Source organism: Notechis scutatus, chromosome 4, assembly GCF_049901735.1.
Source record: "Notechis scutatus isolate UNSWTSFEM ecotype Mainland chromosome 4, rNotScu1.2, whole genome shotgun sequence".
Classification (NCBI taxonomy): domain Eukaryota; kingdom Metazoa; phylum Chordata; class Lepidosauria; order Squamata; family Elapidae; genus Notechis; species Notechis scutatus.
The window spans coordinates 23509391-23524465 of record NC_142012.1 but is presented as its reverse complement, the minus strand read 5'-3'; the positions used below and the strand labels follow the sequence as shown (position 1 = coordinate 23524465).

At 34.7% G+C, this 15075-nt stretch overlaps 1 protein-coding gene across 1 annotated transcript in view; it reads left to right on the top strand.

The window, feature by feature from the left end:
- The window catches only part of DKK2 (dickkopf Wnt signaling pathway inhibitor 2), a 54161-nt gene extending 43239 nt beyond the window's left edge, over positions 1-10922 (top strand). The window contains exons 2-4 of the mRNA XM_026668664.2: positions 3431-3581; positions 7506-7655; positions 9165-10922. Of these exons, the coding sequence (XP_026524449.1) occupies positions 3431-3581; positions 7506-7655; positions 9165-9415 (552 nt within the window). The 3' untranslated portion in view covers positions 9416-10922. The remainder of the gene's footprint in view (positions 1-3430; positions 3582-7505; positions 7656-9164) is intronic.
- The last annotated feature ends 4153 nt before the right edge of the window (positions 10923-15075 follow it).

The window sequence follows — 15075 nt, the reverse complement described above, 5'->3', positions numbered from 1 at the left end:
GAACTGCCAAATTGCAGGCAGCTGGCAGGTAGCAGAAGTAGCCTGCAGTACTGCATTCTAATCACTGCACCACAGCGGCTCTTAATAATAGAGATACTTTAAAGTACCCTAATAGTATAGGATCCTATCATTTTCAAAATGCCATTATATGTTGCATATTAATACTTGCCATCTTAAATGGGGAAAGTAACAGTGTCCTTTTTTTGCATTCTTACATTGTCTGCATAGATATTTTACAAATATTTATCAAATTTAGTAGTGCCTTAAAATAGCCTTATTTCCTACATATTATAATTGTAAGCAATATACATATATTTTATTAGCATATTATTTGTTTAATACACATTTATTAACATGCATTTTTGTTTGTGAAATATATGTTAATGGGGACCCAATAATTTGCAAAAATTATACCATGTGATTACGTGGAGAGGGTCTGAGCATAGTATTTTAAAAAGCCACTAATTTAATTAATAGCAGCATCCTTAGCTAGGATAACTGGTGAATCAATCAAACAGAATAATATAATAATGAGTGTAGTACATTAATACTGGAACTGGTACCATATTAAGGCTTAACATGAAATGTGGATTCATGTACCTACTTTACTTACTTCAGTATAATTTTTAAATCCTGTTCATGGTTATAAAATTTTAAGCTCTGAGGAGGCACATGCTTAACTTTTCTGGGAGACATGGCAGTAAGTTCCAAGTGTCTCTACAAGCTATTTTATTTTGTGACAGTCCCAGTGGAAACTTAAATATACATGCTTATATATGTATGCTGAAAAAGCCAGGTCAGTCATATGAAATTAACAAAAATAGTGGCTGTTTTCATGTTTGAAAAAGAGTTTTATTTGCACTAATTGTGTAAAGCATCTCGTTTGAATGTTTTACACAAGTTTGTGTCTGTCTTTTTACCTTGCAGTAGTAGAGGGGATAGTAGTATGAGTTCACTGTTTTATAAATCTGAGGGAGTTGTAAGAAAAAGCCAGAAATCTGGGATGCAAACAACAGCTTGCCTAGTTTAGTTTATCACTTTGAAATGCTAGTAACAACAAAATGTGGATAACTGAAAAAGAGTTTTGTGGGCTCAAAAGCTTATGTATTCCCACCAGCAGAACATGTTGCAGAATTGGCTCACTAACTCTTCTTGCATAGAAAAATATTTTCATGATTACAACTCTGTCTTTCTATAATTATTTTCAAAATTGTACTGTCAACTAGAAAAGGGGGGGAGGAGAAAAATCTAACAAGTATGCCTCCTGTTTGATTATATGATACTGTTGCCATGTCAACCTACTTTTAACTTCCACATATTCAGCATTTTTCTATATGCATAGTAAATTTCCTGCCAAAAAGTATGTCAATAATAATAAAATCACCATTGGACAATTGCAAAAGGTAGCTTTACTTATAATAGCTTACATGTTGTGAAGGTATCTTTAGCACTATCAAATAACAATACCTGCCTATAAAGGTCCTTGGGAATGACTCAGCCGGTGGATAAAAATACCAAATCTAGTCTAAACATCTGGCTGACTATGTGACCAACCAAATATACTGTATGATGATTGCCAATTCAAAAGACTAATAATGTAATAGAATCTGTATTCTTAGACTTCATACGTTTCTGTGGTGTAACATGGCCAACAGTGATGTGCTTGAAAATTGAAATATTGATTTTAGTATGTCAAAGATACACAGGGGAGGAAGAAGAAAACATCAGTCAGGCAGATATGAAATGAAAAGTATGAAATTACCAACACTGTCAGTTTCAAAGCTAGTTTGACTTGAGAAATGGAATTGCTTTAAATGACGTTATCTGTTGTTTCAGTATTTTTTCAGCTGTTTAATTCAGTGTTTATAGGTTCATTCGTGGAGTTATGATTTATGAGATTTTACTAGCTCTTAGGTTTGCATAAACACAATCCTTGAATCTTAAAATTCTTTTTGTGAATTAAAAATATTACAGAAGGCAAAATTATCACGTCTCTATTCACCTTCCACTGCAGACTTTCTTGGGTCCAATCCTATATCATTCTAGAAGGCCCTTCAAGCCCAAGAACATACCTTATAAAGAATCAAGTTAATCATGGGGGGAAATGTCCAGGTTTTTGTTTTTTTATGAACTAAATTGCTTTCTAGGTTTTTTTATATCAACCCAGGTTGATCAATGGGCTCTTGGCATTGTAAAAAGGAGCTTGTACTTTCCCATGGTTCATTGTAAAGGATTTAGGGGGGTAACATGATACTTTTGGGCGATTTAACATTTCATAAAACAGCAGTGGATTTACCATGAGAGTGGCACCATACTGAGAAAATGAAGTATGACAGAAAATATAATTCTGGACTCCGGTACGACATCCTCTCATTAACTTTCTTAAGAAAGGGGAAGTAGAGGACAGGTGCTTCTTTATCAAACAACTTATGATCTGTACCTATGCAAAAAAAACTCTCAGAAATTAATTTATTCAAAGAAGTTTAAAACAACCCCAAATAGCAGCTGGTTCAATTAAATTCAGCATCAATGGACAGATTTTCGGAACACAGACAAAATCCACCCCATCTAGATAAGGCACGTTAAAAAATTAGAATTGAAAAGTAAGATTTTTCTCATAACAGATTTTTTTTTAAAAAATAAACTAATGTACAGACACATATGCCTATTTATCTGCAATATTTCTATCTTTTATGCTCCCTAGTAGTTTTTTTGATGTCTTACATTGAGAAGTGCCCTAGTGGAATTCTGAAAGCAAAATGGCTCTCATGCCAAATTTTGATTAAAGATCAAGGAGATGCAATAAATTTTATTGACTGTTTTAACTGTAGAGGGGTTTTTTTTGTGCCAAATCATGGTTTCTTAGAGAAGGAAAGGTTTATGGGGGCGTATTGATATGCATTTTTCTCTTCAGATACCAAAGAAGGTAAATCCTGTAGCTTAACTGATGGTGATTCATTTTTAACCAAAGGACCATTCATGAATATAGTATCATGTGAATCTCTCTTATTTTGCTCTTGGAAAATTTGACTTTTGTTTTGTTTGTTTGATTGCTTCAGTTGAAGAAACTATGACCAATATCTCAATATTATTCCTGTAAATTTCAATAATCTGCTCATCTAAACCTTAAAAGAAAAGATTCACATGATACATATTATTAATATCATATAGAAAATGATCCATCTAAACGTATTTTTTGATCTTACCTCTGTGATAGTCCTTAATACACAAGACAATATAATTTATATGCTATCAGTTACAACAAATAATGTTTGGAAAACCATAAATCTGGGTATTTTAGTATCACTGAATACTGAAAGTATGAAAAACTTTTAAGTTGGTATCTAAAAATATGCTTTCATTATCATTTGTTTTGACTTTTACAGTGTTATTGACTCATTATGACACTTTTATTTATCACTACCCACAGGCTTATCCTTGCACTAATGATAAAGAATGTGAAGTTGGGAAGTATTGCCATAGTCCCCATCAAGCTACATCTACCTGCATGGTTTGTAGAAGGAAGAAGAAACGTTGCCACAGAGATGGCATGTGCTGTCCTGGAAACCGCTGTAACAACGGTATGTGCATGACTCTTAATTTAAAAAAAAACATGAGCAGTGTAAAATATTTACAGATACAGATACAGGTAATCAGAGTTGGAAGGGACCTTGTAGGTCATCTAGTCCAACCCCCCGCCCAAGCGGGAAACCCTACACCATTTCTGACAAATGACAGTCCAATCTCTTCTTGAAAGTCTCAACTGATGGCTCTCCCACAACTTCCGAGGGCAAGCTGTTCCATTGGTTGATTGTTCTCACTGTCAGAAAGTTTCTCCTTATTTCCAGGTTGAATCTCTCCTTGTTCAGTTTCCATCCATTATTCCTTGTCTACAGGAGCTTTAGAAAATAACTTGACCCCTTCCTCCCTGGATTTTAGTACTTGATTCTCATATTTGTTCTTTAAGATTTGCCACGTAAGAAGAGGATTCATTTTGGGGGCATCAATGAGAGAAAAAGATGGAGAAACAGTTGATCTCTTGAATTCATGGATTATCAAAATTACTACAAAATGTTTTTTCTCATGAGTTATACACATTCCTTCTTAATTCATTACTCCACTGTTTCTCAGCAGAGAATCCGTTTTTTCTTTTTCTGGTTTTTAATATAGTACATTCTCCTTTCGAATGAGGAGCTTCATCACTGGAGGTTTTAAAGAAGAGAGTGGACAATCAGTCACTTGTCTTAAATGGCATAAGTTCTCCTGCTTGAGCCTCCAAGGTCCCTTCGAACTCTGTTCTGATTGATTGATTCATTGATTGATTGATTGATTGATTGATTGAATAACCTAATCTAGGCTTAGATAACCTTGAATTACACCGGCTAAGATTGGACTTAAGCATAGTACATAAAATCATATGTTACAATGTCTTGCCAGTTAATGAATATTTCAGCTTTAACTACAACAATACAAGAGCACACAACAGATATAAACTTAATGTAAACCACTCCAAACTCGACCGCAGGAAGTACGATTTCAGCAACAGAGTGGTCAATGTCTAGAACTCACTACCTGATTCTGTTGTCACCTGCTCAAACCCCCACTCCTTTACGCTCAAAGTAACCTCTGTTGACCTCACCCCATTCCTAAGAGATCTGTAAGGGGCCTGCATAAGCACACAATCGTACCTACCATCCCTGTCCTGTTGTCCCCAATTATTAGTTCCTATTTCTTACATTTAAACATGTTTATTCTTATTTCTATTGTATTGTAAGCTTTTGACTAAATAAATAAAATAAATAAACAAATAAAACCTTATCTGGAGGAATGAGGCTTCCTGGCAAAGTTCTGACCATTTCACAACTTGCTCTTGCACAGGGAAAAATAACAGAGAAGAGGAAGGGATGAAATGTTACAGAATAGAGAAGAGTAAAGGGAGGGTATTGTAACCACCAAAACACTAGACTGAAAGGTAAAGAAGCTATGCTGTTATCACAGTATGGCTATACTGAGAGAAAAGTACAAGAAGTAACTTAAGAGCTTCTATTAAGTCTGTTTTGCAGACCTCCATATTTTAAGAGCAGTTTAAGATGAGTTTATTGAAGGCCATGAAATAACCTTTTCATTCTCCCCTGTCACTTTACTTTGAAGAGTAAGAGCGATTATTTTCAAAAATGAAACCCAGATTTCAGGAGTTATATCAAGTTATATCATCCTTCTATTAAATATATGGTTTTAATTTTATTAGGGATTTCTTTATTTCTAGGTTTTTTTTAGTAATCTTGCAATATTGTTTCATTGGTTTGGTTGATATATAGCTTAAAATTTAATTATTAAAAGTAAGTGGCAAATCTTTTTCTTATTCATTAAAATTATTCATTGTATTCACAGAGGTCATGTGCCTTACCATTTTAAGGGGTCATGCTACTACAGAACTTGAGAGCCATTGAACTACTTTAATGAAAGGGACTTCTGTCCTACTGTAAATCCATAGGCCCCATAAATTCAATTTATGGGGAGTGAAATGAAAGACAGCATTCTCCGTCCCATTCATTCAGTCATGCACACATTCTTTAGCTATCTTGCAATTAAATCAGTACAGTAAGGCCTACATTTGATAATCTCCTTTGAAATAATTTCTAAAGTAATTTCTCTTTCAATAAATGGAATCAGTGATACAAGAAAAAAAATATAAGGAAATTGTTTTATCCAGAACTATTATATTATTTGGATACCAGCATTATTGGATATCTGATAGAGAATCCTATATAAAAATCATTATTTCTACTTGTAGATCTGGAATCAGCAATATTCAATTTCCATGGAAAACTCTAAAACGTTATCATTATCGCTATCATCAAGTAGTTTATTTTAATTGCACCAAATCTTTTATCACAATTCTTCCACAAAATGGCATGAGAATTCTATATTTGCAAATTTTGAGGGGAAATGCCTCAGGCATAAAAAAAAATCATGAACTGTTGCACATGAACATGTCACACCTGTAGACTAGCTAGAAAGCACATAAGGAAAAAGGGATGGGATCCAATTTGTAATAGCATATTACCTTCTCACAAATATTTGTGAATTGGGCTTCATAGTTTGAAACGTCTTGATGTTGGTATATACATAGTATGTACAGTATTCAGCTTTGTTCGGGTATTTTCCCATGTCATTGTAGTTATATATTATAGTATGTACAGTATATACATACATATACATACTGTAGGTATATATACACATATGCATACATATACATATGTTGTGGCCCAACAGTGGCCAGCAGCAGATTCGGACAGTGAGGAGGTTGAGGAGGAACATGGGCCAGTCCTGGAGTCTGGGGAAAGCTTTGACAAGTGCTCTGCATCGGAGGCAGAGATGGGGCCAGGACATCTAACAGTTATCAGCTGCCTTCAGAGTCAGACATCAGTGAGGCAGAAGAACAGTGGAGCCTGTTCCCAGTGTGCACATGCATAGAGTTGCCAGAAGAAGGGAACAGCTGAGGAACAAGGGCCGACTTGGGAGTAAAGCCACAGGTGGATGGTGAATGGCTCTTCTCCTAGATAATAAAAAAGGAGCAAAAGGGAAGTGGAGCTTTACAGGAGACAATTAGTTCATTCTGGCATGCTTGCCAACTATTGCAGTATCTGAAAGATATCAGCCTGGCCACTCTCCAAACCTGATAAAGGTTTATAATTAGGAACAATCTTGAAAGACTGTTGACTGGGACTTTGTTGGAGAGGAAATTCATTGTAAATTAAATAAAAGGGGTTTATTGGGATGAGGTCTCGTCTTCGTGCTGTTGGGGGAAGCCTGGGTCAGAACAACATACATATACACACATACATGCATGCGTACATATAAAATCAGATGAGAATAATAAAGTATATATAATTAATATATTAACTATTGTCAGTCAATCATATTTAGCCATATTTAATTTCATATGAAATGGTTTCATACTGAAATTTGGATTTAATCTGATTAAATATATTGTGTTAAGCCAGAATTGTTTTCTAAAGCAACACTGGCTGGCCATAAACTAGTGTCTTGAAATATGGTTAGGACTTTTATGTTGTCCTTTTGCTTTTCAAACTAAAAATGGGTTCAACGTTGCAATTATACCCATTGCAGGAGTGCCCTAGGGACTGCAGAATGAGACTGGACACATGCATGAGCTCCACTGCCTGCAGGTTGTCAAATCTTACTTTCAATTGTACTTTCCCAACTTAATGACTGATGGACACATTAAATCCAAATGCTATATTAGTTGGGAGCTGGAATCCTGCTAAAGACCAGCCTTTCCTCCTCAGTACCACAACTGCAGTTTGCTGATAATAAAATTAACCAATGTAGTATGGGACAGCCATGGAAGACCTCAAACATGCATACATTTGAGTATTCACTTTCTTTATGAAAATTAATAAATTCATCGTTTGTGGCACACCAGTTATGTTATCAACTGTGGTATTTCCAGTTCTAACTTGTTTCATTCCTTGATTTAGGTATTTGTATACCAGTGACTGAGAGCATTCTCACACCCCATATTCCAGCTCTAGAAGTGCCTCGCAATAAAAAAAGTAATCACTATCCCACCAAGGATTTGGGCTGGCAAAATCTAGGGAAAGGACAATCTAAGCTGACACATGCAAAAGGTAGGATAGCTTGATTTATGAACAGTCTGTAATGGTTTCCTGAGAAGGGAAGAACTAATTTTTTGTAGAAACAGTAAATTCGTGTATTAATATTTGATTTTTTCAATGATAAGCTTCTTTGGGGGTGAGGAACAGGAGACCCTTGGAAAAATGGCATCCCTTTAAATGCTGATGATGGCTATTTCTATATCATCTAAGGTGGTCCTATGCCCAGGACTATATATAAAATCATCTTTGAAGGCATCCTTCCATATCTTTAAATATTGGGGAACTTTATACCATTAAGTATTCCTCAGGAATAAGTAATTTGAGCTTTGTGTGATCAAAGTTCTATCATCATCCTCTTTTAAGAATCTCATAAACCATTGCGGGGTGGAGTCTAGGCAACGGAATGGAGCTGAGTGTTTACTGGCCAGATGCCCTTCCTATTGCCAATGCGGAGGGTTTTTTCAGCAGATATATTCTCAGTGTACTCACAGAGAGAAATATCTGCCTTTACCTAGGATCAAACTCACAGCCTCCTGATTGTGAAGCAAGAGCTCTACCTCTAGGCCACTGCACCACTTTGTGATCAAAATTCTATACTGATGATTATTTCAGATAGGAGCTTCATAGTGTTAAACATACTTATTTAATAGTTCTTATATAAGTGTTTATAATTGAGCTACCTATGGAATAAATTATTTGCTTGTTTACTTATTTAATATTTGTTACTCAGCATAATGTAGATTTGTGGGCTATGCAAGAGATTTCACATTTCTTCCTGTCACAGAATATATAGGAGTTCATCATGTATGGGATAAACTATGGTAATTCCTTCTTATAAAAATGTGTTCTGGAGATCCCCAAGTCCCTGAAACAATTTGATGGGTATACAAAGTATAGGAGATGTATTAAGAATGGCATCATTGGATCCTTCTTTTAATTTGTAACTAGTGGCTAATAGTTACGTCAATGAGCCCAAAGAAGTTAGTCAACATTTTCTTACTATTTCTTATCTAATAGCTGACTTGGATAAAACCCAACAAGAAAAAAATATGAAAGACTTTTCTGCATGTTTAATAAATTTGAGGTCTAGGTGCCAATGAAATCTGTGATGACCTTCCTACATAATTCATAGAGATAGTTTTTAAAAGGCTGTAATCCCATGTAGTAATAGATCTCATTATCAGGAAATCTTTCCCATTGGCAGCTCTAGTTTAGGTGCTTGGGTTTAGCAACATCTGGAAAGTCCTTTGCTCCTACCTTACAGATGTTACAGTATGTTGGAAAAGGGCATGATTGGTTTATAAAAGTCTTATATGGGAAGAGAATATATTCTGTTAAAGGAAAAGGATTGTTGCCATTCAATTCAACTTCTCTAACCATAAATAAAATGTTCTCCTTAAATGTTCTGGAAGATCACGCAGATACATTTAAAGAAATTTTTATTTATCAGAATATATTTGGAAAATAGCCCAATTGCTTTAGTTTCCATTCTTAGCATTACTAACGATTATTTTTTTTTAGGTCATGAAGGAGACCCTTGCTTAAGGTCCTCTGATTGCACAGAAGGGTTTTGTTGTGCTCGCCATTTTTGGACCAAAATTTGCAAGCCGGTGCTACACCAAGGAGAGGTATGCACCAAACAGCGGAAGAAAGGTTCCCATGGATTGGAGATTTTCCAGCGATGTGACTGTGCCAAAGGGTTATCATGTAAAATCTGGAAAGATGCTACATATTCTTCAAAAGCAAGACTTCACATGTGCCAGAAGATCTGAGGTGGGATTTGAAAATGTGTCACCGGCAGGCCTTGACAAGTGTCTATTGCATAGACTACGGTGGAAAAAAATATAAATAAGAAATGACTGGCCTAAATATCCTTTGTGGCAAGAAAAAGCACCATCTCCACAGGTGTTATAATTCAGCTTGGAAGTACGGCTGACAGCAGATGGATGTTCTTTTTAGTGTGATGCCATTCGACAGTGGGGCCAAAGATTTGCAACAAAGCTCTACTGATAGTTTTGTGACTTCTCCATATTAGTGGTTAGCTGGTTTATCCCATTCTGATGATAAAATAGGATATATTTACAATACAGAGCAGCACTTTGCCAAAATATACTTCTATCTATCAACACATACTTGTATACTGAATAATAACTTCATAAAGTTCCCAGCAAACTAAAGGTGTTAGAAATAAAGGAGGAAGTTACTGCATATGTAACTATGGACTTTATTGTTTTACAATCCATACAATAATTCTATGTTAAGATATGTGAATAGAGGCAGTTAAGCTAGGGTAATAATCTAGATTCATATTTCTCAAGCTTAGCAATTTAGCTATACTGGCTGGGGAATTCTGAGTTTTGAAATCCAGATATCTTAAATTGCCAACAGTAAAAAAACACTTATCTAGATTCACATAAATGATATAAACAGACTTCATAACTCAAACTGATACTACTTCATTTATTGTAGCTAATGACTCCCATTAACTTGCTTTACTGGTTTATTGATAGCCCCATGGACTTACAGTGAGAACAGACTATTCATTACTACATCCAAAATGGAATAATACACCAAGGTACTGGTTGTAAATATTAGGGAGTAGAGGTTTACATTATGAATTATTCTTTATTTTTGCTCTTAAAGTGGGCATTCAGGATCATTAAACCTGTTCTGCTAAATAATGTGTCATAAGGGTTTTAGATCACAACATAAACCATGATATGTCAGTGACAAAAAAAATGGTAATAACTTTGAAAGTACTGAGATTAACATGTGTCATAAGAATATGGTAAATATGTTCTGAATGCACCTTAGGAATGTGGTTGGCATTGGCACTACCGGATTGCTGTACGTATATCAATGGAGTTAACTTCAGCAGTATTAATGGTCTAGTAAAATGGATACCAATTTCTGCTCTTTTCTGCTCCATTCAGCATCCTTATATGTACTTTCACAGTGCTGATATCCCCATGGTATGATCTGGGTACATTTAGGAGACCGATTGTTCCTCTTTGCTTAAAAGGAGGAAAGAATTGTGTTTGTATGTTTGTGTATGTGTTCTAATTCTGTTCATTTTGTTTTATTTTCATGTGAGTTTATCCTTCATGTGAGTTTAATATGCTGAGGCAACATGCCATTTGTAATGTCTGTTAAAAATGGAGCAATCAAAGGTAACCAACAACAATAGCAACAAAGTGTTTTGTAGCTAGCAAGTTTTTTCCTGACTTTCTGAAGCCACAAAATGGCCATGTTTTGCAAAAATTAAAGTTTATCTGTAATTAATTTATATTTCAAAACCCATGAGTAAATATCAGCCAAATGCTACATGCTTTTCATGTCTATTAAAAAATACTTTCAAACCATTTTCCATTTCAGTGCCAAACTGCAACTTCAGAAAGTACCTAAATTATCTAAACGCATATGGTAGTGGTAAAGTAATTTGCAGCCTGTCCTTCATTGTTTATACATTAAAAAGGCAAGAAAGTGGATTTTGGCAGAGGTGTTTATAATTCTCTAAGTTTTAGTTCTGCTTTAGAAACAGAACTTCATAATCCTTTGATGGGAATTCAGAATAAACCATGAAACTATGCTAACAGTCCAGTTGGTAGACTCCTTAGTCCAGTATTAATAGGATATTATATGTTCTAATTCCCTCCCATACTATTCATGTAGTTTATTTTAATGTACATGATCTAGGAGGAAAAATTGATATTATGTGCAAATTTGTTTTATGAATTTTAGACAGTATTGCTTAAAATAAAAAGTAGCTTTGACAGATAGTAATAAGACAATGCAGATTTAGCTTTCTCTGGCTTGATTGTTCTGCTTAAAATATCCCAAGACATTGCCCCATCCATTTATGTTTCAGATATGCATTTCCTGTGGCAAACTTCTCCCTGGAACTTCATTCAAGAAAAGCAGCTTGAGGAAGAAATTAGAAAACTGTTTTTTACGTCAATTGTTCCTGCTACCAACAGATTATTAGCTCTGAAGCACCAGATTGAATATTTAATTTTTTTCTCAGTAATAAGACACTTGTATAGAAGCTTATTTAAAGTTTAGGAAGTTCAAATTATTCGGTAGTTTAATACAGGAAACTTTATTCAGTTTACTTCAATACAATGAAAATAGAATGGAGATGGACAAAGTGTATCACTTCCTTTGGTTAAATAATGGAAGCAGGTAGCTGACATCCTTTTGCATTAGCAAGATTACAGGAAAAAGTCCTTGCTCTCTCAGCTCAGCTAGGAGTAACAAAGTACATGTTGAAATGTTATCTGCATGCCCTCCCTGACTTTATTTTTCCCCCATATCTAGTATTTGGAGTAATTTATTTACAGGAAATGTAATGAGATGTATTTTCTTATAGAAGAGATTTCCTACAGAAAGCTTTGTAGCAAAACTATACTTGCCATTTGTTGACTTTGTAATTTAGAAAGAAATATATAATAAGATTAAATATATTAAAATGTTTTTTTCCACACTTTGTCATGGTGTTCTTACTTCATCCCCTAAAGGGGAGTGCAGAAGAGAGAGCTCTGTAAGTAAGGTAACACATCACATTTAGAATTCATTGCAATTAGTAAGCAATATTCTATTGTTGGTCACAGTCACTTGGGTTTCTCTTTTTGTTTCCATGACACCATTTCACATTTGAGATAATGGTCATGCCTGTCTTTAATTTATCTTCTTCATACTAAATATATCTGACTCTCAGTAATTTCTCATCTACTTAGCATTAGAGAAAACATCAAGAAAGAGGTGAATTGAGAGTTCCTTTTTCTTTTCTTTCAACAATTAACTGGTCTTCCTGGATCTTTCTTTTGGCATTTAGTGTGCTGCCAAAAACCATTACATTTTGCTGAGTATTACACTTTTGTGATCTGAACCTCTGAAAGATGACTAATTTTTTTTTTTTTTATTTAATGGGATATTTTTTTTACAGAACGTACAGAATTTATGGGAAGGGCCCACTTCCATAGACCCTGGAAAATAGTTCATATTTTTATAGGACCCTACAGTTCAGTGTCTGTCTCTTCTCTTCTCTCAAAATTCTGACCATGCATTCTTTTCGTAAAAACAACCAGATTCCTTATCCATGTTAAACCTCCAGTTCTATGATTTCATATAATCTTATCTGATTGACGAGGTCAGAAGTTTGTTCACATTCTTCATTCCTATGGCTGTGCATTTCAGAAATTTCATACAGACTAATATAAGTTAAGTTGTTTTGTTTTTAAAATAAGGTCATGTTAACATAAACCTCTGAACTTATAACCTAATCATAGAGAAAATTGAATTTTGCATTCTTTTGATAATTTCACAATGATTTCAACTTTGAGGGATTGAGGGATTTTTTTGAATGCTTTGTGAAAAATGACTACTTTTTACACATTATAAAAGTCCCATGTGAAAACCCATTCTGTGTAGAAAATTAAACAAATCTTGCATTTATTTCACTATTTATGGCAAACTTATATACAAACTTGCATGCAGTGATCTGCAAATATGTAAAACATGATCTGCATGTGGGAATTTATGCACATATGTAATATTTGTCATGTGTGAAGCCAACACTCTGAGAAGTATATTTGTTTTAAATCATTCACTACAATTAGTTGTGTTTTCTTTGTATTGTAAATCTAACAAGAGCATAAAGCTGCATGGTACAGATTAAAATTTGGGAAATCATTTAAGTAAATCCCCAAGGATTGAAGAAGGGAACCAAGTGAAATCAATTATACTTAAGCAAAACATGAATAAAACTTCAATTCTTAAGATAATCACTTAGTAATATGAAACACTGAATACAATGGAAGTAATTTTAAGTAACCACACACAGGATTGCACTGGAAATTTGCAATCTATCATAGAAGTAAATTTTTGTGAAAAGACTGGGTTTTCATATAAAAAACCAATAAATTTGTAAAGTTAAAAAAAAGTTTCTGGATCCAATCTGAGTCAGTTACTGAGACCAAAAGTTTATTCTTCCAAGCTCTCAGGGTCATGCTGGAACCCACCTTCAAGAAACTTCTCTGTTTCCACTGGGCTGTTCTACGCATTATATTCATATGGTTCCTGGTGTCTGTGTAGCTTTTACTTGTTATTTGGGGTACTGATGGCTGGCTATCAAGTTTTTAATTGTAATTTTCAGTAGCACAAGAAAATTACAATTAATGACTTAATAGCCAGCCATCACAGTGAATGAGCCATGGTGGCACAGTGGTTAGAATGCAGTACTGCAGGTACTTCTGCTGATTGCTGGCTGCCTGCAATTTGGCAGTTCAAATCTCACCAGGCTCAAGGTTGACTCAGCCTTCCATCCTTCCGAGGTGCGTAAAATGAGGATCCAAATTGTTGGGGGCAATAACCTGACTCTGTAAACTGCTTAGAGAGGGCTGGAAAGCCCTCAGTTTATGTATACATAAACGTATACATAATAGTCAAAGTACTATTGCTGAGTGCTATTGCTATCATCACACCAATTAACTAGTAAAAAGGAACCATATTTATACAACATGTAGAACAGGCCAATGCACATATTCTAGAGAGAAGTTACCTGAGGATGGGTTCCAGAATGAGCCTGAAAACTTGGAAGAATACATCTTTGATCCTGGTGACCAACTCAGATTGGATCCTACAACTTTCCCTGGGACACTGTTTACCTTCACTCATGAAAAATGTTTCTGTTTTAGTGCTAAGGCTTAAATTGTTAATCCATTTCCTACAGATGAAGTACCATTCACATTCATTCTCATAAATCATACTGGTGCATAATTTACTTAACCTACCTACTCACCTGCTTAAAAGATGAAACCATTTCAAATTATTTTGAAATAAGAAGTTTTATGTCATATTCAAAAGAGAATTGCCAATGCTTTCTTTGAATGAAACTACTTCTCAAATTCCAATTTGGTGAATTCAATATTCTAGTCTAACTAGAAAATTGAATCTAGGAAATAACGATGAAACCATTGTTATACAGATAGGATGTGCAAGCTTTTGTTTAAAGACAAGGCCCAATGTTAGGAAGAATTCTATTCACTCATCTAGATTTCTTTTCTTCCTAAATTGCTTGAAGTTTGCTAGTGCAGGAGAAGCATTCTGAATTGTTTTGTTAATAAACAAATATATCTAGCCTTTATAAATGAATTTACTGTGACATCTGCATACATGCAGAAAAGCATAAACAGAGGAGCATGGATTAAAAACAAAAAAACCAAACATAAAACACAAAAGCATACATAGATAAACATCATATTCTTTGTAGTTTTCACTCATGGAAAAAACATGAGCCTTTTGAGGAAACTCATATTTTGCTAAAATCTGGATTTGCTTCAGTAGGAACCGATTTTAGTTTCATTGACTCTTACCATGTTCATCTCTCAAGTTCTCTTCCAGTTTAATAACCACAGCCTCCATCAGCATACCC